Source organism: Macrotis lagotis, chromosome 3, assembly GCF_037893015.1.
Source record: "Macrotis lagotis isolate mMagLag1 chromosome 3, bilby.v1.9.chrom.fasta, whole genome shotgun sequence".
NCBI classification, from domain to species: Eukaryota; Metazoa; Chordata; class Mammalia; order Peramelemorphia; family Peramelidae; genus Macrotis; species Macrotis lagotis.
In genome coordinates this window covers 272,138,635-272,164,992 of record NC_133660.1, presented here as the reverse complement: position 1 = coordinate 272,164,992, position 26,358 = coordinate 272,138,635, and the positions used below count along the sequence as shown (strand labels likewise).

Here is a 26,358-nt window from a genome sequence, read left to right as displayed (position 1 = left end):
CTAGAGACCTCAGCCAGAATACTTCAGAATCTATGGAGATTCTTGGCCTCAGCTCTCACAGCTCTCAACCATCCCCTTCCCCTCCAGACCATCTTTTTCTTGACAATTGATAAAAGTCTCCTTCCCAATCCCAAAGCAGAAACTAGGTCTGATTGTCCTGGTCCATATGGTACCTTGTGGCCCCAAATCCCATTAGAAGGGACTCCTCCCAATTTGACCTTTAGGAATGACCCAGAGGTGGCATGTGAAGAGAGGGAGGAGAGGCGAGTATTATGGTGCAGGGAGGCTGGTCAGTGGGGTTCCCCCGACTTGTCCTGGCCTTGGGGAGGAGGGAAGATGTTGGGATTGAAGGATTCTGCGTCTCAGGAATCCATGAAGATTGCCCTCCAGCACGGGGACCGGCCACTCCAGGCTCTCTGTCTCCTCTGCTTTGCTGACATCCATCGAAACCGCAGAGACTTGGAGGTAAGACAGTAGAGTCGGGAAGGACCCACGATGGGGAGGAGAGTTGACTGGAATCAGGGAAAAGGAAAATGGGTCCTGGGATTTCCTGGTGGGGAAGATTGGACCTGACCCCAACAATCTCCCTACTCCCTCCTACCCCCCATCCCACAGACAGCCTTCCCTAGGTATGACTCTGCCATGAGCATCATGACGGAGATCGGGAACCGACTGGGCCAGGTGCATGTACTGTTGGGCGTGGCCAAATGCTGGGTGACCAAGAAGGAGCCAGAAAAGGTGAGGGTTGTCTCCTCTTCTTGTACCCTCACCCCAGATGCCCCTTTCTCCTCTTCCTAAAGCTACCTGACCAGAGAGTGGCTCTCCTGTGGCCTCACTCCACTGTACTCAGGCAATAAGGGGATCCATATGGCCTCTTATTTTCCATTCAATATTTCCAGCATTTTGTTTTTTTGGTTTTTATAAGGAGATGGGGTTAAGTGAAATAACTGGGTAATTATTTGGTGTCTGAGGCCAGATTTGAACCCAGGTCCTCCTGACTCCAGGGCCAGTGCTCTATCCACTGCACCATCTATCTGCCCATTTCCAACATCTGTAAGGGTATACATGCAAGACATTTTTTCTAGACCCTAAGAATAAAAAAAGGGGAAATAAGAGTCCCCTATCTATGTGGTGCTAAGGGCATACACACAATGTCAAATACAAGGTAGCATGTGATGGGAGAAAGGAGAAGTCCAAAGCATGCTAGGAAATGTTGAGGAGGGAAGAACACTTCCCCTAGGAAAATCAGGAAAGACTGAAGTGGAAGAGTACAGATTCAGCCAAAAGCAGACATGAGGGGAGGTGGAACAAAGAAGTCGACAATGGTGCCCCGTCTACCCCAGGGCAAGAGGGTACATGAAGGCAAGAAGTGTTAAATAAGGTGGAGGTCCCTATTAGTCTCAAAGCTGTTTTGTTCCAAGGCCAAAGGGAAGCCATCCCCATCTTTAATAGAAGAGCAACATTGATCAGGGCGTTAGGAGGTTTTGGCCGCTGTGTGTAGAGTAGATTGAAAAGGGGTGGGATTGAGGCAGGGAGACCAATGAAGAGAATACTGCGATCGTCCAAATGATGAGGAAGTCAGTGTTAGTGCTAAGTGGAAGAAAGGGCAGAGACAGTCAAGAACTGTTTATGAAGGCACTAATTATATTCAGGCTCTGGAGATCCAAGAAACTCAAAACCTCTACCCCCCATTGGGCTCATTTGCTAATGGGGGAGACAGACAAACATGCACAGGGACATGCATGATGTGTGTAAAGAATGTAGATGAGGGGTGAATAGGTGGCACAGCGAGTAGAGCACTGGCCCTGGAGTCAGGAGTACCTGAGTTCAAATCCGGCCTCAGACACTTAATAATGACCTAGCTGTATAGGCAAGTCACTTAACCCCATGGCCTTGCAAAAACCTAAAAAAAATGTAGATGAAAAGTAATTCCATTGGGGTGGATACTCAAGAGGGAGAAAAGTCCTCCCTTCTGTAGAAAGTGGGATTTGAACTGGGGAAATGAGGCTGAGGGGAGGTGGGTGGGTCTTCTAGGCATGGGGGACAACCTGTTCAAAGTGAACATTAAACTATAGGAAGGACTACATTGTGAAGGGAGTTTCTATTGATTTAGAGGGTACTAAGGAGCTATTGGAGTTTACTGGGCAGGGAGTGAGTGATGTGGTCAGACTTGTATTTTTTGAAAATTCAGTATGGCAGCTGTATGGAAGATGGGTTGGTGTCAAGCGAGATTAATGGCAAGAATTCGATGAGAAGTTTATTGTGATAGTGTCGGTAAGAGACAGAATGGATGTTCAGAAGGTAGGGGTGATTGGATATGAAGGCTGATGGGAAGAAAAAGCAAAAGTGATACCAAGGTTTGGAGAAGGGTAATGTCATAGACAGAAGTAGGAAAGTGAGAAGGGGTAGGCTTAAATAACACATCTTGACCTGAAATCATTCTTTGGCAACCATCTCCACCAGTTTGCCTCTTCCATGCCCTGACCTATCTGATAGAGGAGAGCACCAAAGCTAAGAGAGATTGAGGTTTGTTGGCAGAGCCAGTGTCCAAACTGATATCCTCTAATGGCAAGGCAAAGTGTCTTTTTGCAATGCAATCCTATGGAAGGGGCAAGGATTCCTTCAGTTTTGTATAAGTTGTCTTTGATGTGCTTGTGGTACCTCTAGGCAGATATGTAGCTGGAGCTCAAGGAGATTGAATCCATTGATAGATGGATAGAAAGGGTAGTTTAGGTGGTACAGTGGACAGAGCACTGGCCTTGGAGGCAGGAGGACAGGACTTCGAATCCAGCCTCAGATACTTGACACTAGCTGTGTGACCCCGGGCAAATCACTCTACCCTGACCGCCTTGATTCCAGGGCCATCTTCAGTGTCCTGATCCATGTCTGGTCACTGGACCCAGATGGCTCCAAGGAGAAAGTGAGGCTGGTGACTTAGCACAGCCCCTCCCCCCACTCCACTCAAATCCAATCCATGTGCTTGTCATAGCATCATCTCCTGGTCTTCTTCGAGAACGAAGGATAAGCATCATCAGGTAAAAGAAAGGGAGTTAGGGAGACAGATACACAGTGGAGAATCATCAGTATATAGGTGATATTGGAACTCAGGTGAATCGATGAGATCATTAAAAGAACATATAGAGAAAGAAGAGACAAGGGCCCAACACGGACTCTGATGATCCTCATACTTAAGAAGGATGATACAGAAAGATCATAGAAGATGAGGAACCAGAAAAACCTAGAGGAATTAAGATGCTGTTGAGAAGAAAGAACTGCTTAATTCATATTTCATTTGTTTTCTCTGCCAAAGAAAATTACTTTTGGGGTTGAAAAGAACAAAAATGGTGCATATGGAGGTGAGACCTCAGATAAAGAGCTAAGAAGAGAGCAGGACCTAGTTGACCTTGGTGACTCCACCCAAAAGAGTTGCCTCCTCAGGTACCAACGTCCCCATAATGATCATTTGGTCCTAACAAAAGGCACAACACCTAGGCTCAGCATTGCTGAAAGCCTTCTCCTGGAGGAACCAATTGTCAGCCATGGGGTGAGTTTGAGGAGGGATTTTTTTTTTTTTAGGTTTTTGCAAGGCAAATGGGGTTAAATGGCTTGCCCAAGGCCACACAGCTAGGTAATTATTAAGTGTCTGAGACCAGATTTGAACCCAGGTACTCCTGACTCCAAGGCCAGTGCTCTATCCACTGCGCCACCTAGCCGCCCTGAGGAGGGATTTTTGAGCAGGTATAAGTTAGAGTAGGTAGCTCCAGAAGTCCCTTCCCACCTTGAAATCCTTTGACCTTTGGCCCGAGTTGGCGGCCCCACATCTCTCTTCTCAAACCTCTGCTCAGGCTTTAGATGTCATCGAAAAGGCCCAGGATCTAGCCGAGGGACTGGGGAATAAGGTAAGACTGCTCCCTTCCCTCCGACCTGAAACTTCCCAACTCCTTCAGAACCAACACCAGTGCCAAGATAGAATGGGGAGCATGGAATATTAGAGCTGGCAATAACCTTAACCAATACTTTTAAGATGAGGTGAACCCGGTGGGGGGTGAGGAACAGAGGGTCTCATTTAATGTCACAGTTTATTAAGCAGCACCTGTCTGAGTCCCTTTCCCATCTGAGGAGACCCTCTCAGTTCCCTAGCGGCTGCCCCAGTTATCCAACTGGAAAAATGATAAAGGAGGGGGAAACCATTAACGGTTATTTATAATTGATTGAAGGAATGCTCCTGGGTGGGCCCCCTTCTCAATCTGTGTCCTTTCCTCCATCCATCCTGTCCCCTCCACGTTCCCCCACTTTCTACTCCACGTCCAGCTAAGTCAACTGAAGCTGCACTGTCTGAGCGAAGGCATCTATCGCAGCAGAGGTCAGCAGCGGGAGCTCCGGGCTCACGTTGTGCGTTTCCATGAGTGCGTAGAGGAGACGGAGCTCTACTGTGGGCTCTGCGGGGAGTCCATTGGGGAGAGGAATAACCGGCTGCAGGCCCTGCCTTGCTCCCACTTCTTCCACCTCAGGTAAAGGGCTGGAGGCGGTCACTCCAGTGGCACAGATGGAGCGACAACTCCTGGAGGGTAGGATTGTTGGAGCATCCTGTGGCCCATACCACATGGAGCTCTCGGGGCATTTCTGCTGAGGTTGGGCTGGCTCGCACCCCAAGACAGGGTGGGGAGTGGCTGAATGTGGAGGCCTCCCCTTTGCACTGGTCCCTTGAGCCCTAACTCCCACCATGACCTCTTCAGCCTTCTCTTTGCCTCCTGCGCTTCCTGAACACTAACTGTGGTCCTGTTCTGTGTAGGTGCTGGGGTGGGGGGTGACAAAGGTGTAGAGAAACCTCCCTGCCTTCCAGGACTTTAGACACCCCATAGCTTTTGGAAAGAGCCGTGTGAGGGGTGGGGCAATAGCTATGACAGACAGTGAAGGATCAGGAAAGGCCTCACCACGTGACCCCATAGCACCAAGCCAAGCAGACCATCATGTCCTCTAAGGAAGAGAAGGGACCCCTGAAGTGGGGCAGTGGGAGAGGAAGGCCATAAAGAAGCTCGGGGGTGTCGGTGTATGCCTGAGGTCAGGGGAGCAGCCAGGCCATGAGAAATCCATTTTGCCACACTAAAGGTGCCTGCAGAACAACGGGACCCGGAGCTGCCCCAATTGCCGCCGCTCCTCTATGAAGCCAGGCTTTGTGTGACTGAAGGACTGAAGCCCTGCTCCTAGCCTGGAAGTGGCCTGAAGGGTAACTGCTCCAAACCACAGTCTGGGCACAGCGGGGTTCCTTCCTTCTTCCTTCCTCCTCCCCTGTGGCTCCCAAGGCCTCACTCATTCACCTGGATGTTCTGAAGTCCCAGACCTGCCGGGGATGTCCTTGCCCAGTGGGGCCTCACCATCATTAACCTACTTAGAGCCTTCATTATATTAATTCTGCCAAAGCCACGTCATCATTGGGTGTTTTTCCCTTGAATTCCATGTGAGTTTTGTTTTCCAGGTGGCCCAGAGGAGCCACGCTTCATTGTCCACAGCATCCCCTCTCCACCCCATACACATCCCTGTTCTTCCTACACTGACCTGTGGCATTCCTGGCACCACGTTTCGGTCCTTTGTTTCCTTTTCCCTGTATCACCCCCTTCTGCCCAATTTATCCTTCCAAGTGTTCCTTGACCTCTGCCCATTCCCCATTAATGGTGAAAGTTAGCATTCTAGAAGTCAAATTCCAGTGTGTAGTGACAGCAGTAACTGGATTATCTGCCCCTTTCCTGACTTGGGGACTGCCTACACCCCCTCCCCCTGCTGTCATCCTCAACCCTGGGACTGGGTGCCCAACTTCCCCATGAGAGGATACAACTATTGGGAATTCTTTTCTTTGCCAGTGAAGCAGTCTTTCCCCTGTCACTGCTAATACCCAACAATTCCAGTTAGTCCCAGATGCCCACCCTCCACTTGTTTTGTGTTCTGTTCTTTATAGAAAAATAAAAAAAAAAAAAAATCATTTCTATCCCGATCTGAGCAAATGTAATGTATCTTTATCAAAAAATTCAAGTCAGTCATTTCTACCCAAGTCTGACTAACTCTAACATCCCATGACCAAGACACACATGGATGGGCTGTGAGGGAAGTTCTGTCGTGATGAGCTTGGTTTGTGAACCTGTGCAGAAGTATTCATTCAGCAAACATCAAAGTCCTCTGTTCAAAGCAATTTGCTAGAGGTCAAGAAAATTACAAAAGGTGGATCAAACTTGTCCTTGACTTTGAGGAGTCTATACTAGACCCAGGGAGTATACTTATAATATCAAATTTTATATAATACAAGAAAGATCTCCGGGTAGGAGAGCAGTAAGCTTTTACTGAGCGCCTGCTGTGGCACTCCTAAGTGTGGGAATTCCCTTTGCCAACACAGAATCCAAGAAGTCACCTGAGAGGAACACAAAGGTTAAGTAACTTGCTCAGGTTGGCACGGGGGGTCAAAGGGGGGCTTTGAAAACTGGGTCTTCCTGACTCAAAGCCCAGAATTCTCTCTATTCTAATACTTCTGACCTATATGTGAAGTATGCCAAAAAAAGAATTGCAAAAAGAATGCAGTGGGAGGTGCAGGGGGGGGGGAGACTATTATAATCTCCAGTGAGTGGAATATTTCCAATAAAACCGTTTCAGGGTTAGTATTCCTAGTGAAGCCCCCTCAGGGTTAAGAAATATTAAAGAAAGAACAATTTTTTTTTTTTTTGCAAGGCAACGGGCTTAAGCGGCTCGCCCCAGGCGCACAGCTAGGTCATTATGAAGTGTCTGAACTCGGTCCTCCTGACTCCAGGACCGCGCGCTGGGCACTGTGCCACCTGGCCGCCCCAAGAACAGTTATTCTTGGCCTCTTGCTAGAAGACAGCCCCTTGGGTCGCGCACAGGTGGTAAGACTGGGCCTGCCCACTGCTAGGGGGGTAGTAGCCTTCTTCCATGGGGAACAGCAAAGGAGCCCCCCGCCCCTCTGATGCCAGGGCTGTTCCGGGCCCGGGGAGCCCCGCGCCCCCCAGGGGCTGTTCTCCCCCCGGGCGGCGAGGTCGGAGGTCAGAACACCCCTGGTTCTCCCGGCTGCTGGCGGGATCTTCACAAGCCCAGCGTTACTCCCAAGACTGGCGAGTGGCAGGGCGGGCAGGGGTGGCCTCGGGGCCGCCCGGGCCCTAATGCCCAGGAACGCCAGGGCGCACTTTCTGCTTCTGCTCAGTGTCTGCGGAGGTGCCCACCCGCCGGGCAGCGCCGCCGCTCCTCGGCCCGCCTCGGCCCGCGGGCCTCGGGGCTCCCCGCGGCGCCGGGCACCGGGCGGCCGCCGGGTGTTACTGCCCGGCCGCCCCGGAGGCCCGCGCGCGCCGTTCCCGCCCGGGAGCCCGGAGGAGCCTCGGGGGCGCCCCGGGAAGCCCGGATGCGATCGGGGGGTCAGGAACCGCCTCCCCCACGCGGACCCGGCCCCGGGCGCTTCCCGCCCCGGGGCGCCGCCCCCGCTCCCGTCGAACTACGAATCCCGAAAGGCTGCGCGGCGGGGACGTCGGCTCCGCCCCGACGCCGCGCACGCACGGCCAATGAGCGCCGAGGGCCCGCCCCCGCCCAGGAGCCCCCACAGGGGGACGGCGGAGCGGCGTCACGTGAGCAGCGCCCGGCTCCCTCCGGCTTCCTTTTCACCGCCCTCGAGCCTCCCAAACGGTTTCGCAGATTCGCCACCGCCCCGAGCGGCCGCGCTTTGAAAGAGGCGGCCGACGCTCTCCGGGCCCGGGGCCGGGAAGCCGGGCGGCGCAGAGAGGGTCGGTGCCCCACGCCGCGGATTTATCTCCGCATGTTTCCGCCGCCCCAGGGGCTGCCGCGGCCGAGCGGCGAAAGTGCGGCCGGAAGTGGGGCCCCAGTGACTCGGCAGGAGAAGATGGCGTCGGTGTGGGACGAGGCTGAGGTGAGCTCCGGCGGCCGGGCGGAGCCAGGCGCAGAGCCGGGGGCGCGGGGCGCCGGGAGGGGAGGGCCCCTGCCCGCGGCGGCGGGGTGCCGGGGGGCTGCCGCCGCGGCCGCCTCCCTGGCAGTTGGGGAAACTGAGGCGGCGGCTCGGCCGGCGTCCCCAGGTGATCGAGCCCGGGCGCCGGCCGCACCGTGGGGCCCCCGGGAGGCCCAGGGGCCGGGCGTGCGGACGGGCCCGTGGAGCCCCGGCCTTCGGCGGTGGCAGCCCGGCCCTGGCCGCCCCTGGCCCGCCGGGCGGCGCCGGGATCCCTTTGCACAGACACGTAGAGCAAATGCGCAGGTTCTGGTGGCCCTGGAGTCGGGAGGCCCCGGCCTCCGAGCCGGCCTCGGCCACTTCGTAATGCCCTAGCCGTGTGGCCTTGGGCAAGCCTACAGTTTGGACCCCGGGTTAAGAACTTCCGGTCTCTAATGCCCCTTCGCTTCCCAGGACCCTTTCAGCTTGGCTGATTATAAAAATGGATCTGAGAAAGCTGTGGAAGGTAGAGACAGCGGAGCCTCTGTGATGGTGGCGAGCAAGTACAAACTAGCCGGAATAATTACTGATTTTATCCAAGTTTTAGGACATAGAGTAAACACAGATCATCAGCATTTCTAGATATTACGGAACAAAGCTCTGCAAGAGGAGAGGAACGTTATTTAAGATAGCTGCAGACAGGAGCGGTTAGGTGGCAGTGGACAGGGCACCGGCCCTGGAGGCAGGAGAACCTCAGTTCAAATCCGGCCTCAGACACTTAATAATGACCTAGCTGTGTGGCCTTGGGCAAGTCACTTAACCCTGTTTGCCTCGCAAAAACCTAAAAAATCTTTGAGAGTCTGCTTGCCAAGACACATACACAAGAACTGTTTGATTTGGTTTGTTGTTGTTGTTTAGTTTTTGCAAGGCAGTGGGGTTAAGTGGCTTGCCCAAGGCCACACGGCTAGGTCATTATTAAGTGTCTGAGGCCACATTTGAACTCAGATACTCCTGACTCCAGGGCCGGTGCTCTGTCCACTGTGCCACCTAGCTACTCCCACACGAGAATTATTTGAACACAATTGCAAAATTCTCTTCTCACACATACAGATCTAAATAATTGGAGAAATCATTTTTCATAGGTAATTTACTTATTCCCTGCCATACCAAACTATCAAGGAATCACTTTATTTAAGGAGCTAAAAAATTAAAACAAAAATTCATCTGGAGGAACAAGATTTATAAAGTGGATGGGGAGTGGGAAGAAGGGAACCTGGCGGTGCCAGATCTAAAACTGTATTACAGAGTGATCATCATCAAAACAATCTGGTACTGAGTAAGAAATAAAGTGATCAATCAATGAAAAAGATTAGGCACACCTATCCAGAATCAAATGATCATAGAAGCCTAGTGTTTGAAAAGCTCAAAAGATCTCAGTAATTGGGACAAGAACTCACAATCTGCTGGAAAAACTGGAAAATGGTCTGACAGAGGGTAGATACATACAGACCAGATACACACCAAATAGCAAGATAAGCTTAAAATGCTTACAAGACTGAGACATAAAGGGTGATAATATACAAATCAATAGAACAGGAAAGAAATTACCTTTCAGATTTATAGATGGGGAAGAGTTTATGACCAAACAAGAGGTAGAGAGGATCACAGGAAATAAAATGTATAATTGTGATTACATAAAATGAAAATAGTTTGTACAAACAAATCCAGTAGAACCAACATTACAGGAACATTTGAGGGAAATGATGAAAAATGTTGCAAGTTTCTCTGATAGAGGTTTCATTTCTCAGATACATAGGGAACTGAGTTAAATTTATCAAAATAGGAATCATTCCTCATTGATAGTCAAAGAATATGAACAGAGGAAGAAATCAAAGCTATCAGTAGTCATATGAAAACCCTCTAAATCACTAATAATTAGAGAAATACAAATTAAAACAAAGATATTGGCTAATATGTCAAAAACAGAAAATGACTCTCTAGAGGGAATGGGGAAAATCAAGGAGGCAAATGCACCAGGCCAACCATTCTGGAGAACGATTTGTAACTATGCCCAAATTTCTATAAAACTGCATACACTTTGACCCAGTAATATTGATACTACGCCTCTACCCCAAAGAGATTTAAAAAAAAAAAAAGGAGCCACATGTGCTTTTAGCTGCTCTTTTTGTGGTATCAAAGAATTGGAAATGGTGGGAAAGCTCATCAATTGGGGAATGGCTAAACAAGTACTGATATACAATTGTAATGAAATACTATTGGACTATAAGAACTGATGAGCAGGATGGTGTCACAAACACATGTAGGAACCAATGCAGAATGAATAGCAATATTGTAAAGATAAGCAACTGGGAACGATACAGTACAACTCAAAAAAACTCATTATATAGTGCTGTCCATCTCTAGACAGAAAACTGATAAGACTCAGAGTAGAGTTTTTATGTTTGGTGTTTTGCTTTTTTTTTTTTTTTTTTTTAGTTTTTTTGCAAGACAGTGGGGTTAAGTGGCTTGCCCGAGGCCACACAGCTAGGTAATTATTAAGTATCTGAGGCCGGATTTGAACTCAGGTCCTCCTGACTCCAGAGCCGGTGTTGTATCCACTGTGCCACCTAGCCGCCCCTCAGAGTAGAGTTTGAAGCAGTTCCTTCCCCTTTATTCCTCTTACTTTTTTCTCCCCACTTTTTTAGAACATAGTTAATATGGAAATGTATTTTGCATGATTTCCACATATATATGTATATGTATATGTATATTGGATATTATATTTCCTGCCTCTTCGATGGTGGGGAAGAGGCTGGAAGAAGGGAGAGAATTTAAAACTACAAATAACAATAAATAAAAAATTAAAAAGAATGGAGTCTAATGGGGATGCACAGGAATAATAATATCCAAGAGATCTGCTGTTTCTTGCCTATTAATCTCTGAGAATCATTTTTCTCATTTGTCAAATAATATACTAAGTGATTTTCAGCTCTAAATCTCAAGATCTTTTGACTTCTTTACAGCAAGATGGAATTGGGGAGGAAGTGCTCAAAATGTCCACAGAGGAGATTATTCAACGGACTCGTTTGTTAGACAGTGAGATCAAGGTAAGAGGGGTCCTTCTGATGTCTATCTGAAGCAGTATTTAGAAAACTATTGAATTAATAATAGCGAGTGAGTAGCATTTTAATGTTTGCAAAGTACTCTACATATATCTCGTTTTATTCTCATGACAGCACTGTCATGAGGTTGCTGCTGTTACTGTCCCCATTACAGTTGAGGAATTTGAGGCCCACAGGTTACTTGAGGTCACACAGCCAATAAGCATCAGAGACTGGATTTGAAGTCAGCCCTTTCTGACTTCCAAGTCCAGCATTCCCAGGACATTAGCAGCTGCCCTGCTTATCAGAGAAGCCTCTTTTTGCTTTAGCACAGATTGCCTTGAACTAACAATATTGAGCATCTGCTTAGTACAAGCCACTGTAGTTGGCCTTGGATGAAAAATGAAAGACTCTTAATACCCATTGTAGGCATCCACATAGGAGAGAGTGTTGGAGCTGGGGGTCTGGGGAATTTGAAGGAGGGATATGGTGGGGTAGCTGCTCCTGAGCTTGGCCTTAACAGGAAGTAAGAGATTTTCAATGAGATGTTTGACATTTTCTTCTAATTTTTCATTCTTTTGGTTTTAAAGTATTGAGTCCTGATTTCTTGTAAATTCAGCAATCTCCTTGAGTTCCATTCTTTGTCTGAAGGATTTGTTTTCCTCAGAGAGCTTTCTTATCTCTTTTTCCATCTGGCCAATTCTGCTTTTTAAAGCATTCTTCTCCTCAATAACTTTTTGAACTGTTTTATCCATTTGACCTAAGCTGGTTTTTAGCATGCTGTTTTCTTCAGCATTTTTTTGGATTTCCTTGACTAAGCTGCTGACTTCATTTTCATATTTTTCCTGCATCTCCCATTTCTTTTCCCAGTTTTTCTTCTAACTCCTTCATTTGATTTTTCAAAGTCTTTTTTGAGCTCTATCATAGCCTGAGCCCAATTTCTGTTTATCATAGTCTTTAGATGCAGGAGTTTGTATTTCATCTTCAGATTGAGTGTTTTGATCTTTCTTGGGATCACAGGCAAAGTATTTCTCAATGGTATTCCTCTTTTTTTCCTCTGCTTACTCATTTCTCCAGCCTGTGCCTAGTTTTGGGTTGCTTCCTGAGCTTTTGAGTATTATGGGGACCCCCTCCCCCCAAGGATTTCCATGTGTGAGGCTCTGTCCTCCCTCCTGGTCTGTGAATGAGCATATGCGCCCCCCTCTGCCATGGGGCTGAGGTGGGGGGGGCCCTGCTGTTCTATGGGGCACCTAGACTGCGATCAGGATCTGAATGTGGTCAGAACCCCAGAGTCCTGTTCCAGGGATAGAGGACAGAGCTCTGCAGTCTCTCTCTACTCCCCTACTTAGGCTCAGCACTTATGCCCTGGGGGCTCCTGATTACCCGCTCCTCCTGCTTCTGGTTCCTGGATCTGGGCTGCCATGGCCAAGCTGCTCACTGAGTGCCCTGAGCACTGGGCTTCACTCTAGCTCTGGCAGAGGTCCCCCTGCTGTTTCCCCAATTTGTGCATGGTGCTCCCTGGGGCGTAGGTCAGGAAACTGCCCCTGCTGCCGGAGCTGTGGCTCCCAGCACCCTGGGGCTGCCTCTGGGAGGCTGAAGTTACTTCACTCTGGCAGGCCGCCCCTCCAAGTCCAGTGGAGCTGAGCCTTTCTGCTCTTTTCCAGGTTACCTTGGACTGGAGAATTGCCTCACTGTCCCTCTGTGGGTTCTGTCTCTCGAAAATTTAGTTAAGAGTCCTTAGTTTATAAGTTTCTGGGTTTTTTTTAAAGTTTTTTGGGGGTTTTTTTGCAAGACAAATGGGGTTAAGTGGTTTGCCTGAGGCCACACAGGTAGGCAATTATTAAGTGTCTGAGACCGGATTTGAACCCAGGTACTCCTGACTCCAGGGCCGGTGCTCTATCCACTGCACCACCTAGCCGCCCCTAGTTTATAAGTTTTGACAGAGAGCACCTAAGAGGCGAACCTCTCCTGTCACCATCTTGGCTCCACCCCCAAAATAAGAGATTTTTCAGAGACTATGCAGAGAGACTATGAATTGAGCTGTGGAAATCAGCAGATTTGTGAAGGAATGTAAGCAGAAGGTGACGTGTAGTGTCTGAGAACAACACGGATTCCAATCTGTACAGGAAGTGGGGTGGGAAAAGGCAGCTTGTTGGAATCAGGTGGTGGCTGACCTTCAGTCTTAGGCTAAGGAGTTTAGATTCTTTTCTTGGAGGCAATGGGAAAACCCCCCTGGGGTTCCTGAGAAGTGATAGAGCATCAAGGGTGCTGCAGTGGTGTCTTTTCTCCCTTTCTCCCTCTCTCCTCATCTCCTGAGAGGCATTTTTTTTTTAATCTTTTCTCAAGAAAAGTAGTGGATTGTATTGGGCTCTGTGTAGCACATATATAGGCTCAACTCTATCCTTGTCCTGAAGACTAGAAGTTTAAGGCTAATTTCGGGTTTGGGGGTAGATTGCTTAGTCCCCAACAGCCTCACCAGAAGAAGCCTATCCCTGAGCTGGTCTGTCTGTATTTCTGTCCTAGATCATGAAAAGTGAAGTGTTACGTGTGACGCATGAACTACAAGCTATGAAGGACAAGATCAAAGAGAACAGTGAAAAGATTAAAGTGAACAAGACTCTTCCCTACCTTGTTTCCAACGTCATCGAGGTGTGTGTGTACATGGGAGGGAAGAAGGGCTTGAGAGAGGTCTCTCATTCACCCTCTTCAAAGGGAAGAGTGGAATCTGATACAAGTTAATGTTTTTATGTACTGATTATTAGAGTAGACATAGCTCGTCTTCTTGGTCGTGTCCAGATGATTGTGCCCATAATACTTTAGTAATAAAGACACTGGGCTTTCCTGCTGTATCATAGCTGAGAATGATCTTGGGACCCAGGGAGTGCAGGAATGGCTCGTGCTGTGGGAGCGCTGACCACATTTCCTCCTCTTCCCAGCTGCTAGATGTTGACCCCAACGACCAAGAAGAAGATGGTGCAAACATTGACCTTGACTCCCAGAGAAAGGGCAAATGTGCCGTGATCAAAACCTCTACCCGACAGGTGAGGACCAAGGACTCTGGTGTTGGCCTGAGTAGGAAGACTGGTTGGAGAGAAGTAGATGACTTTGTGGGAGCCATTGGATCAGGCTGCTGACCAGTTCTCCCCTTCTCTTCCCCATCTGTAGACCTATTTCCTGCCAGTGATTGGTTTGGTTGATGCTGAAAAGTTGAAGCCTGGAGACCTGGTGGTGAGTGACCTTTGACTCCCAAGACAGCTCATTCCTTAATGATTCCTGGAGTGGGATCCCTGGGGTCCCATGGAGCTTAGGTTTGATCTTTTCTAACATTTTAATACATAGTTATATATCCTGAACCTTTTCAGAGCGTGCTTTGGGGTCTTCTTTGGGAGAGTCAGCCCATTGCTTGGGGCTCATGTGACTTGCCATAGTCATCACCTAGCCCATTGTTCTTAGAATTTGGAAAAGCTGAATATTTAGTCCTTTATCCTCAGGGAGTAAATAAAGACTCATACCTGATCCTGGAGACCCTGCCCACTGAGTACGACTCCCGAGTGAAGGCCATGGAGGTGGATGAGAGGCCCACAGAGCAGTACAGCGACATTGGAGGGCTGGACAAACAAATCCAGGAGGTGAGCGTGACTGGGATGCCGCCCCCCCCCCCCTGCCTTCACACAGGTGAAAGTGCTTTCATTTGTACTCTCCCTTTATAGTCTGTCTCATTGAGGCAGGGCTTCCTTTAGGGGGCAGCCCTGGGGCCAGCCCCCATTTTAAGGATAAGAAAATGACAATCCAGAGACTTAGATGGAGTTGCCCAAGTTCCTCAGTAGGAAGAATTAGAACTCAGAGCTCTTATTCCAGCAGGGCCCTAGCCAGTGATTCTCTGAAAGCCTGAATGAGTCTGCAGGTCTGACTGTATAAGAAAAGGGAGAAGCCCAGAGGGTCTCTTACTTACTTTGTCCTTTCTTTGAGCAGCTGGTAGAAGCTATTGTATTACCGATGAACCATAAAGAGAAATTTGAGAATTTGGGGATTCAGCCTCCAAAGGGAGTGTTGATGTATGGACCCCCAGGTACTGGAAAGACCCTGCTCGCCCGTGCTTGTGCCGCCCAGACCAAGGTGAGTGGCTCGGCCAGACCCATAGCCTGGGTGTTCCCTGTAAGGGAGTTGGTAGAGGTTCCCAGAAGTGGGGGAACTGGACCATCTTCTTCTTGATTCTGCCCCTGCTCCATTTAGGCCACTTTCCTGAAGTTGGCCGGACCCCAGCTGGTGCAGATGTTCATCGGGGATGGAGCCAAACTTGTCCGGGATGCCTTTGCATTGGCCAAAGAGAAAGCGCCCTCCATCATCTTCATTGATGAACTGGATGCCATTGGCACCAAGCGGTAAGGCCTGAGCTCTGGTTTAACACTCGAGTTTGCTGGGGACAACCCAGACCCCAGCCACAGAGATCTCCAGGGGGTGGAGAGGATTGGGGGCAGCCTCAGGGCAGGGGCAATGTGGGTGGAGAGCTCTGTCTGGAAGAGCTCTGACAGCTCTGTCTGTCGTGTCCCCCTCCTCCAGCTTTGACAGTGAGAAAGCAGGAGATCGAGAAGTTCAGAGGACGATGCTCGAGCTCCTGAACCAGCTGGATGGGTTTCAGCCCAACACCCAAGTCAAGGTGAGCCACCCGCTTGAGGAAGCAGGGCTCTTGGGGTTGGTGTTGGGGTGGGACTCCCAGGTCCAGCCCCATCTGAGATCTCTCCAGCACCAAGGGAAGGACTGGAGCCTGCTGAACTCCCTGAACATTTGTGCCTCCTCTGCCCTAGGTCATTGCTGCGACCAATAGGGTGGACATCCTGGACCCCGCTTTGCTCCGCTCAGGTCGTCTGGACCGCAAGATAGAGTTCCCAATGCCCAATGAGGAAGCCAGAGCCAGGATCATGCAGATCCATTCCCGAAAGATGAATGTGAGGTGAGTGATGGTTCAGAGAGTTCTGCAGGTGATAGAGATTGTCTGTAGGGCCCTTCTACCTGCTGGCCCCTTCCTCATTGGAATAGAAGGGGCTTCTGGAAGCCCACCCACTCAGATTCCTGCCTGCCAGATAGGCTGTGGCTCCCGGGCCCTCCCTTGTCCAAAGAGCTCTGGGAGCCTCTGCTGGGGGTGGGGGTGGGGTGAGCTCTGCCAGCACCTTCTAGGGCAGGCTGGTTTCAGGCGTTGGCACTACTGCCAGAAGAACAAGCTCGGGGGTGGGGTAGTGGCTGATGCCCGCTATCTCCCTCCTCCAGCCCCGATGTGAACTATGAGGAGCTGGCTCGCTGCACCGACGACTTCAATGGGGCCCAGTGCAAGGCCGTGTGCGTGGAGGCGGTGAGTGTGTCTGCTGGCTGGGAGCTGAGGGAGGGTGTGAGCACAGCGGGGAGGGAGGCGGCCCCCAGAACCCTGGGGACAGTCCAAGACAGCCTGGGCTGAGCTCTGACGCCATGTCTTGGCCATAGGGGATGATTGCGCTTCGACGGGGAGCCACCGAACTCACCCACGAAGACTACATGGAGGGCATCCTGGAGGTGCAGGCCAAGAAGAAGGCCAATCTGCAGTACTATGCCTGACCAGCCAGGGCACCCCCCAGCCTGAGCCTGGCAGCCACTCAGTTCTCTGACTTGCTGGTAAAAGTAGTAACAATAAAGGTGTTTGGGGTTGTTTTTCCCCCAGTGGCTCTGGTGTCTTGGTTCCACTCTGACCGACAGAAGGAAGAGGGCGGGCCCCTGGTGAGGTTGGCGCGACAGCCCGGGAGCTACAAAGGCGGCTCTTGGCTCGCTTGCTGTTTATCTGGGACCAGACCATGCGCAGCTGGCGCTGCAGTGGCCTGGATTCCTGGGGCCTCGTGCCAGCAGAGGCAAGATGCAGCAGCTGCCCAGAACCTGTGGGCCCACAGCCGTTGCCCTACCCTGTTTCCCCTTTTCCCTGGTGTGCTTAGGTCCTGGGACTTGTAGTCAGCTCTTGTCCTCTCCTCCCCATGCCAGCCTGGCACTCTTCCCTCTGTTACATCTGGGGGTCAGCACTTGGCCTTGTCTTGGCTCCTCTTCTTCCTCCCTTGGAGAGCTTCACCCCACCACCTGCTAGGAAGACCTGTGAGGCAGAGGACGCCTGCACTGGGTTGACCCTGGAGGGCATTCCTGGAAGCGGGTACCACCCCCTTCAGCTTGGCTGCCCCAGCCAGACCCCTGCACTTCCTCACTGCCAGGCCAGACCTTTTCCTGAATTCATTTCTCCTAAAGGTTCCCCATTCTCCGCCCCTCTGATGGCAGCTTTGTCCAGGACATCCCTTAAGACAAAGTGCTCTGAGACTTGGGGAGCACCCCATGGGGCACCTGCAGGTGCAATCTCAGTTCTTTCCACTACCCAAGAGATGGGTGCTATTGCCCCATTTTACAGATGGGGAAACTGAGACTAGATGACAAAGTGACCACCTCTCTGAGGGGAGGGTTTGAACTTGGGACTTGTAACAGAGGCAGTCTTCACTTTCTCCCCACCATTGCCTTGTCAGGCTGTGCTCAGATGGCATAGCAGAAAGCCTCTGCCTGGTGCCCTTCACTGGGCTCCCTGGCTAGCTATTTTATTTTAACCTTTGGGTAACTTTCCCGGGTCATCATGGGTGGTTCTAGGTTCTGAGAAGGGTCCAGAGCCTCCCCATGCAGCCCCCAGGGCCTCACCCAGGCTTTGGGTGCAGACTCTGGGGCCGAGACCTGCGTCCATCCGTAGGACTTGGCTGTGACCCTCCTGAGAAGATGCCCGGTGGGACCAGCTTTGTTACTGGAAGGCAGGGTCGGACCCCTGAGACCTCCTGAGGCCCCTCCTTTATTTTACAGAATTGTAAACTAAGGGCCAGGGAGCGGAAGAATGGCAACAATCCTGTGCCAAGAGTTAGAAGCCGCCCTGTTCCCCATTGGCCCTCACGACCACCCTGAAGTTTTGTTGTCCCCGTTTCACAGTCAGACCCAAGGTCACATGGCTGGAAAGGGTCTGAAGTTGGATTTGAATTCAGGTCTCCCTGCCTCCAGGTCCAGGGCCCCAAGTGCTCTGGTGGCCCCAGCCTGTGGGGGCCCCTGCTGTGATCAAGGTCTGAGGTGCCATTGCCTGGCAATGCCCCCAATTCGCCTTTCACAGAATAACTGGCATCATCTTGTCAAGGATTGTCTCCCCTCCCCCTTCCCAAGGGCACCTTAACCTTGCAAAAGCCTCTCAGTAAATTCTGCTCTGGCATTTAAAGTGCCCCTGGGACTTGGCCTCGGCCTCCCCAGACTCCCCTTCTGTCTTTGCCAGTGTGGCAGCCCTGCCAGTCAACCCAGCATAGGTCCGCTTCTTGCCAGTCCTTAAGGGTGAGGCCTGGGGGCACCGAGAGTATTTTTGGGTGATTTCTACCTTGGGTTTGGGGCAGGGGATACCAGTCGAGAGGGTACTTGGGCCCAGAATACATTCAATAGTTAAGCAGTAGGCATTAAAGATGGGCACCAGCAATGGAGATGAGGGGAAAGGTGGGCAGTGGAGCCCGAGGGCACCTGGGGATCGATTCAGAGGCTGAGGCACGAGAGGGGCGGCTGGGGAGAGGAAATGTCTGGCCTCGCCTCGGGTGATGGACCCCGGACTCTGGTCGAATGCTCAGTCACCATACTGTTGCTTGGGACCTCTGCCGTGGGCAGCAGCTTGTCTTCTGGTACTCACCCGCCCGTGGGACCACCCAACGGGACCTCGCACCCAAAATTTGGGCGACTGCGCACGCGTCTGGCAGGATCCCAGACCTGGGGCTCCTTTGGCCCATTCTGATAGTTTGAGAGGTCAGAGATGGAATTACACAGGGCACGGGGCAGTGAGGTGGCACAACAGAGCACTGGCCTCCGACACTGGCTGGGACTTGCCTAGCGTCACTTCCCCTTCTGTACCTCACTTTCCTCACCTGTAAAGCGCTCTGGAGAAGGAAATAAACTGCTTCAGTGTCTGAAGAACAGCTCAACTGGGGTCACGGAGTCATTAGAACTAGGTTTGAGGCGGGGGAGGAGAGAGCGGTGCCCGGGGATGTGCTCCAGACCCTTCCTCAGCCCAATGGGCACGGTGCGACACCTCATCGTGAGCCGCTGCCAGGGAGGAGGACACCGGGGCATGCCCTCCACCAGGTTACTCAAAAGTAGCCAGTTGGGTGGCGGCGTGGCAGTGGGCTTGGGTCTTGGTCAGCCCTCCAGTCTGCTCTCGGCCTCAGTCGCCCCAGCTCCGTCCTGCCCTTTCCCATTGTGCCCCGGCATTGCTGAGGAAACTGCCTCCTGCTGCCTGGCCTCAATTCCTGCCCCAGGGCAGCGAGGGTGACGCCCCTCAACACCCCCTTCTTGGGAAGGAGGCCTGATCTGCAGCTCTGCCAGGCAGCCAGGCTGGGGGCTCTGCGTGCCTCAGTCTCCCCTCCTGGCACCCCCACCCTGGGCCAGAGCCAGAAGTGAGGACTATTGCCATGATTAGTGCGGGGGGGTGAAGCCGCCGGTCCTGAGGGGCCGTGTCTCGGGGAGGTGCCCGCGGAGAGCCGCCAGGGGGGCGGGGGCGACAAGAGCAGCCGGGCAGGGCAGGGGGCGCGGCCCGCGGCTGCCCCCCGGGGCCCTCCGGTGCTGTCTCCGCTGGGGCCTCCAGCGTCGGCTCAGGGGCTCCGGGCGCTGTCCGGTGGCCCCCTCACACCGGAGCCCCGGCTGCACCCCGGCACGGCTCCCCCTGCGTGCCTGCCCGGGGGGCCCAGGTTGGGAGCCCCCCAGTTAAGCCTGTCCTCCAGGAGCTCCGGCTCCGCCCATCGCAGCCGAGTGGCGGGGCGCGGGGAAGGGCAGCCCCGGCCCCAGGACGGAGGAGGCCAGTTTCAGGAGAAAATAGCATTTATTTGCGTCTCCACGGAGTCACTTGACAGGCAGCGCCGGCCCGTCACACCCCGCAGCCGCTTCCTCGCGTGTCCTCTGGAGGGCGACGAGGCTCCACCTCGGCTGTGGCAGGCCCCGGCGGGGCCCCGAGGCCCGGGGCGGCCAGCACATTCCTGGGCGCTGACCACATCTTCCCGGCAGCCTCCCCGCCCTCCCGCAGAAGCTGCTAGAAGGGCCCGGTGTCTGGGAGGAGCGGCCGCCCCGTCTGGCTGTGTCTGAGCAGAGGCTTCGGGGCGGGCAGTGCCAGGCCGGGGGTCCGGCGTGCCAGCGGGCACCGGAGCCCTGGGGCTCTCCCCTCTCGCCGCCCACCAAGCACGCTCACACTAACGCTCCCGCTGCCCCCCGCCGCTGCCCTCCGGGCCTCCTTCCCAGAGAAGTGCGGGGAGCCCGAGGCCGAGTCCCGGGGCTCCAAGGCGCCTGGCACTGCCGGAGGCCCGAGGCCCGGGGCGTCACTCGGCCAGGATGGAGAAGAGCACCATCACCACGATGCCCGTGAACAGCAGCAGCACCTGCTGCACGGAGTTCCTGCGGCGGGAGGGGGCTCCGCTCAGCGCCTGCCCGGCCCCCCACCCCTCCCGAGGCTGGGGCCCCGCCGGGCCGCCAGGGCCACTGTGCCCGGCGAGGACCTGGCAGCCCCCTGCGCCCCCGCCGCCTCACTCACCAGGGGTTCTGCTCCTCCAGGAGGTCGGGCAGCACGTTGACCAGAGCGATGTAGAGAAAGCCCCCCGAGGTGAAGGGGAGGAGCCAGGCGATGGTGTCCCCTGCCAAGGCATGCCCCCGGTCAGGGGCAGGCTCCCGAGGCCTGGGCCGCAGGTCCCCGAGGCCGCCGGCCTTCCCTCGCCAGCCCCCACGCGCCTTGGCTCCCTACCTGCTCCCTTGGGTGACTGGGCACAGATGGCAAAGCTAGCCCCCAGGATGCCCCCCAGCGCCGTCCAGAGCTGCAGCTTGGCAGCACTCCATCGGTCAAAGCCGGCCCGGAGCAGGATCGCGAAGTCGCCCACCTGAGGGGGAGGCCCGGCCGGTTTGCCCTGGGCCCCGACCCCTCAGCGGTGCCAGCCCCCCCCTCACAGGGTACTGGCACCATCATTCCGACCTCTGGTGGCTGCATAATGCGATGCCCCTTCCCACATCGGGGCCGGGACTCAGCAGTGCCTCTGGGGAGGGCCGGGCCCCCCCCTGCCAGGAGGCGCAGGCTGCTTCTGCGATGCCCCCACCCCTGAAGTCCTCGAGTCCCAGCATCCCCTCCCCGCCGTCCTCCTGGGGGGCCCGGCCTGAGCGCCCCCCGGCTCCTCCCTGACTCGTGGGCCAAAGGCCGCCCCGGGCCGCCCCACCCCGGGTCTCCCAAGGGTCCCAAGCCCCCCTGGCCGCTCACCTCGTGAGGGATCTCGTGCAGAAGGATCGCCATGGTGGTCAGAAGCCCGATCTGCGGAGGAGGGAGACCGTGGGGCCGGGAGCCGGCGGCAGCGAGGCCCGACTGGCCCGACCCTCGCCCGGCCCCTGGCACGACGGGCCGCGGGCACTCACCTTCTTGCTCACCAGGAAGCTGGCGGCCACGGCCAGCCCGTGGGTGAAGTTGTCGATGGTGTTTGCCAACAGGTTGAGATAGCCGCTGACCTGAGGGTGCAGAAGAGAAGCCCAGGGGGCCGCGCTGAGCCGGGGGTCGCCCAGGGGGCACCCTGGGCCCGAGGGAGGGGGGCCGCGACCGGGCCACTCACTTTGATTTTCTGGACCTCAATGCTCAGGCCTGGTGGAGCCAGGCAGGGGCCTCCATTGCGCACGGCAGCAGCCGGGTCTTTGATGGGGGCCTGAGTCCAGGAGAGTGAGGGAGAAGTGGCCGTTAGACGCCCCCACCCCAGAGAGAGAGAGAGAGACAGGGGGGGGGGGAGAGAGAGAGAGAGAGAGAGAGAGAGAGAGAGACAGAGAGACAGAGAGACAGAGAGAGGGGGGGAGAGAGAGACAGAGGGGGGGAGAGACAGAGAGAGACAGAGACAGAGAGAGAGACAGAGAGACAGAGGGGGGGGGAGAGAGAGAGAGAGAGAGACAGAGAGAGAGGGGGGGGAGAGACAGAGAGAGAGAGAGAGAGAGAGAGAGACAGAGAGAGAGACAGAGAGAGACAGAGAAGAGAGAGAGGAGACAGAGAGACAGAGAGAAGAGAGATAGAGATAGGAAAGAGACAGAGACAGAGAGAGAGAGAGACAGAGAGAGAGAGAGAGACAGAGAAGAGAGAGAGAGAGACAGAGAGACAGAGAGAAGAGAGATAGAGATAGGAAAGAGACAGAGAGACAGAGACAGAGACAGAGAAAGAGAGAGAGAGACAGAGACAGAGAGAGAGAATAGAGAGAGAGGAGACAGAGACAGAGAGAAGAGAGATAGAGATAGGAAAGAGACAGAGAGACAGACAGAGAGAGACAGAGAAGAGAGAGAGAGGAGACAGAGACAGAGAGAAGAGAGATAGAGATAGGAAAGAGACAGAGAAGAGAGAGAGAAAAGAGACAGAGAGAGAGAGAGAGAGAGAGAGAGAGAGAGAAGACAGGGAGAGAGACAGAGACAGAGAGAGAGAGAGACAGAGAAGAGAGAGAGACAGAGAGGGAGACAGAGAGAGAGAGAGAGAGAGACAGAGAGACAGAGAAAGAGAGAGATAGAAAAGAGACAGGGAGAGAGACAGAGACAGAGAAAGAGAGAGAGAGACAGAGACAGAGAGAGACAGAGAAGAGAGAGAGACAGAGAGAGACAGAGACAGAGAGAAGAGAGATAGAGATAGGAAAGAGACAGAGAAGAGAGAGAGAAAAGAGACAGAGAGAGAGAGAGAGAGAGAGAGACAGAGAGACAGAGAAAGAGAGACAGAGAGACAGAGAGACAGAGAAGAGAGAGAGAGAAAAGAGACAGAGAGGGAGACAGAGAGAGAGAGAGACAGAGAAAGAGAGAGAGAGACAGAGACAGAGAGAGACAGAGAAGAGAGAGAGACAGAGAGGGAGACAGAGAGAGAGAGAGAGAGAGACAGAGAGACAGAGAAAGAGAGAGATAGAAAAGAGACAGGGAGAGAGAGAGAGAGAGAGAGAGAGAGAGAGACAGAGACAGAGAGAGAGAGGAGACAGAGACAGAGAGAAGAGAGATAGAGATAGGAAAGAGACAGAGACACAGAGAGAGACAGAGAGAGAGAGAAGGGAAGGTGAGAGAGAGACAGAGAGACAGACAGAGAGAGAGTGAGAGAGAGAGACAGAGACAGAGAGCAGGTGCCCTTCCTCCAGCTGCCTCTTCTGGCCCCTACAAAGCCCCTTCGCCCCCAGGCGTTCTTAGCACCCGACTGCAGACCGCGGGGGGGGGGGGGGATGCTCTAGTCCTTTCTGCCCTCCTCAGTGGCACTGCCAGGGCAGCATGAGAAGTAGGGTGGTGCCCCAGGGGCTCGGCGGCAGCACGATGGGGGCACGGCGAGGGCAGCCGTGCAGGGGGCACAGGTGGTGCCGCTAAGCCGCCGGCCCGGCCCTGTCTCCGCGGGGCTCACCTGGCCCGGGCGGTCCTTGTCTTTGCTGTCCAGAAACATCTTCTCCAGCCCCAGGAAGCTCAGGAAGCCGGCGATGACCCAGAGGCCCAGGAGCTGCTGCTGCTGCAGGCTCTGCCCGGCCCCGCCTGCGGGGACACGGGAGTCGGTGCCCGCCGGACGGCCACCCCCCCGGCTCCCGGCGCCCCCGGCCAGGCTGAGTGCTTCGGGACCCCCCCCCCCGCCCCGCCCGGGCCCTCACCCGTGGCGGTGCTGCAGGTGGAGGCCCAGGCCTCGGGCAGCAGGTGCAGGAACACGTTCCCCAGGAGCCCTCCCAGGGCGAAGCTCAGCAGCTGCTTGAGGCGGTGGGACCCCGCTGAAAGGCGGAGGGGCCGGGTCAGGCCCGCCGTCACCTCCCCGGCCGCCCCCCGGCATGCGATGCCCACCTCGGCCCCCCGCCCCGCGGTGCCCTCCCCGGCCCCGCGCCCCTTGGTGCCCTCCCCTGCCCCCCGCCCCGCGGTGCCCTCCCCTGCCCCCCGGCCCCTCGGGATGCGATGCCCACCCCTGCCCCCCGCCCCCCGGTATGCGATGCCCACCTCGGCCCCCCGCCCCGCGGTGCCCTCCCCGGCCCCGCGCCCCTCGGTGCCCTCCCCTGCCCCCCCGCCCCCCGGTATGCGATGCCCGCCCCGGCCCCCTCCGCCCCGCGGTGCCTTCCCCTGCCCCACGCCCCCCGACACCGGCCCCCCCCCCGCCCCGCGGTGCCCTCCCCGGCCCCGCGCCCCTCGGTGCCCTCCCCTGCCCCCCGCCCCCCGGTATGCGATGACCACCCCGGCCCCCTCCGCCCCGCGGTGCCTTCCCCTGCCCCACGCCCCCCGACACCGGCCCCCCCCCGCCCCGCGGTGCCCCCCCGGCCCCCCGGCCCCCCGCCCCGGCGGCACGTGCCTCGGGAGCGCAGCGCGGCGCCGGTGTCGGGGGGGCACGAGCAGCAGCGGCAGCACCCCGCTGAGCCCCACGGCCGCGGAGCCGGCCAGCGCGCACAGCCAGGCGTCCAGCCGCTCGGCGTCCAGCGCGGCGGCCCACCACGCGGCCCCGGCGGGCTCCAGGCGGCAGGCGGCGGCCCCGGGCGCGGTGGCCCCGGGCGCGGTGGCCCCGGGCAGGGTGGCCCCGGGAGGGGTGGCCCCGGCCCCGGCCGAGCCCCCCAGGGCGCCCAGCAGCAGCAGGCCGGGCCGCCTCATGCGGGCAGCGGCGCGGGGGCTGCGGGGCAGGAGGAGGGGGTCAGCGCCCGCCCGGGGCCGCCCCTCGGGGCGCCCCGCGGGCCGGGGGGGGGGGGCGCTGACGCTGGGCCCCTCGGGGGCTGGGGGCCGGGGTCCCCCCGGAGCTGGCGCCTGCGACCCCCCCCGGGCCTCGTCCCCCGGGTGCCGCGGCAGTCGGGCGCGGGGGGTCCGCGGGGCGCCCTGGCCTGGGGTCCGCGGGGCGGGGGGCTCTCACCGGGCGGCGGCGGCGCGGCTCCGGGCGGCCCCTGCCATCCGGCCCCGGCTCGGCCCTCTGCCCCGCCCCCGCCCGGCCCCCGCCCCCCCGCCCGGCCACGTCGAGCCCCCGCGGGGCCCGGAACCCCGGCGCTGGGGCGCGACCCCCGCGGGGGGAAGGCCGGCGGCGGCGCACGCTTCCGGCCCGGCCCGCCGTGGGGGACCCGGAGGGGAGGGCGCGCTTCCGGCGGGCTTCCGTACGGCCGCGGGCGGACGCCGGGGCCGCCGCGCTCCCGCCTCCGCCCGCCCCGCCCCCCAGGGTCTGCGCAGGCGCCTCGGGCGCGGCCGCCGGGGGGCGCCTTGGCGCTGGCCTGGGCCCGGCCCCGGCTCGGGGCGGGCGGCGCCTCTGACTCAGGCCGGAGCCGGCCCGGGCCCGGGAAAGGGGAAGTGGGGCGGCGGGCGGGGCGGCCGGGGCCGCGGCGCAGGGAATTTTCTTCTTACTCATCGGATTATTTTTGTGTTTGGGTTTTGCGCCCGGAGCCTGGTTCCCGTCTCCAGGGCGGTAACCCGGGGCCCGGCCCCGCACGGATGCCCGGGGGTGCCAGTGAGCCCAGGACCCGGGTGCGAGTGCTGCCCTCAGCCTCGGCCCCTCCCCCGTGGAAGCGGGCACCGGGCACCCCCTGGGCCTCGGTTTCCCCATCTGTAAGATGAGCCGCGGGGGGCGATGGCACACCGGGCCGGAGCCGGCCGGGCCTGGGCAGCCGCCACCTGGGCCAAGTCTCCTCGTCCGCAGCGTGCAGGAGGGCCCAGGCCTCGGACCGTGCCCGCCGCTGGCACTCAGGGTTTAGGAGACGCCCGGGGGGTCCTCCAAGGAGCCTGCAAAGCGCAAGAGGGTCTGAGGAGGAGGAAGATGCCACAGAGGCGCAGGGGAGGCACGGGGGTGCCCTCCGGGAGGGGAGGCACGGGGGTGCCCTCCGGGAGGAGGCGGCCCGGGAGAAAGCCAGACACTCCAAGGGGCCGCGGGTGGATGGCACCGGCGGGCACGGACGAGCCAAGGCAGAGGCGCCACTTGGCCGGAGCACTGGGTGCCACCCAGCGGGGCGATGGGAAACCGGTCTGGAGAAAATTCCTGAGGCCCCTGCCCGGGTGAGCCCGGGGAACCAGCCCAGGAACCCCGACCTCTCCAGCCATTCCCAGACTCATGATAACCCAGACCAGAACCTGCTCGTGGAACCTCGTAGGTGACAAAGAACCAGCCGCCGTCGGCCTTCGGGCCTGCACTTCTCACCGCCCCTGGGCACCGAGGGCGGACCGGGAGATGTGCCAAGCCTGGCTGGCCCCCGGGCTCTCTCTTCATTGGCCCTGACCTCCTCCACCCCGCACTCCCCTCCTCTGCTCAGGGCTCCCACCTCTGAGACGGGAGATCCCAGGCCAGCTTCCTGGGGGGAAAAGAAGCATGACAGG

General features: G+C 56.3%; 3 protein-coding genes across 4 annotated transcripts in view; 2 read left to right on the top strand and 1 right to left on the bottom strand.

Moving 5' to 3' along the window:
• RAPSN (receptor associated protein of the synapse) overlaps positions 1 to 5,982 on the top strand; it is a 7,923-nt gene extending 1,941 nt beyond the window's left edge. For both annotated transcript variants that reach the window (XM_074230623.1, XM_074230624.1), the window contains exons 4-8: positions 367 to 465; positions 616 to 738; positions 3,846 to 3,899; positions 4,312 to 4,511; positions 5,110 to 5,982. In XM_074230623.1, the coding sequence (XP_074086724.1) occupies positions 367 to 465; positions 616 to 738; positions 3,846 to 3,899; positions 4,312 to 4,511; positions 5,110 to 5,182 (549 nt within the window). In that variant the 3' untranslated portion in view covers positions 5,183 to 5,982. The remainder of the gene's footprint in view (positions 1 to 366; positions 466 to 615; positions 739 to 3,845; positions 3,900 to 4,311; positions 4,512 to 5,109) is intronic.
• A 1,386-nt stretch (positions 5,983 to 7,368) lies between these two features.
• PSMC3 (proteasome 26S subunit, ATPase 3) lies at positions 7,369 to 16,711 on the top strand. The gene is made up of 12 exons (XM_074230622.1): positions 7,369 to 7,915; positions 10,951 to 11,034; positions 13,552 to 13,677; positions 13,965 to 14,069; positions 14,194 to 14,256; positions 14,520 to 14,657; positions 15,001 to 15,144; positions 15,262 to 15,410; positions 15,589 to 15,685; positions 15,834 to 15,979; positions 16,294 to 16,375; positions 16,504 to 16,711. Exons 1-12 carry the CDS (start codon positions 7,397 to 7,399, stop codon positions 16,612 to 16,614), a joined length of 1,764 nt encoding a protein of 587 aa, XP_074086723.1. The 5' UTR covers positions 7,369 to 7,396; the 3' UTR covers positions 16,615 to 16,711.
• Positions 16,712 to 19,885: 3,174 nt separating this feature from the next.
• Positions 19,886 to 24,663, bottom strand: SLC39A13 (solute carrier family 39 member 13). The gene is given in 10 exon segments (XM_074231616.1): positions 19,886 to 20,475; positions 20,612 to 20,711; positions 20,819 to 20,951; positions 21,323 to 21,373; positions 21,475 to 21,564; positions 21,666 to 21,755; positions 23,453 to 23,577; positions 23,691 to 23,804; positions 24,371 to 24,404; positions 24,406 to 24,663. Coding segments are annotated over 10 exon segments (1,071 nt in total). The 3' UTR covers positions 19,886 to 20,399.
• Between the last annotated feature and the right edge of the window lie 1,695 nt (positions 24,664 to 26,358).

Bases quoted from the DNA above. Each gene is read 5' to 3' on its own strand.
- PSMC3 (XM_074230622.1), top strand. From the start codon at position 7,397: ATGCGATCGGGGGGTCAGGAACCGCCTCCCCCACGCGGACCCGGCCCC. The intron at 14,070-14,193 runs GTGAGGACCAAG...CCCCATCTGTAG, and splicing joins TCAAAACCTCTACCCGACAG to ACCTATTTCCTGCCAGTGAT. The intron at 14,658-15,000 runs GTGAGCGTGACT...TTCTTTGAGCAG, and splicing joins TGGACAAACAAATCCAGGAG to CTGGTAGAAGCTATTGTATT.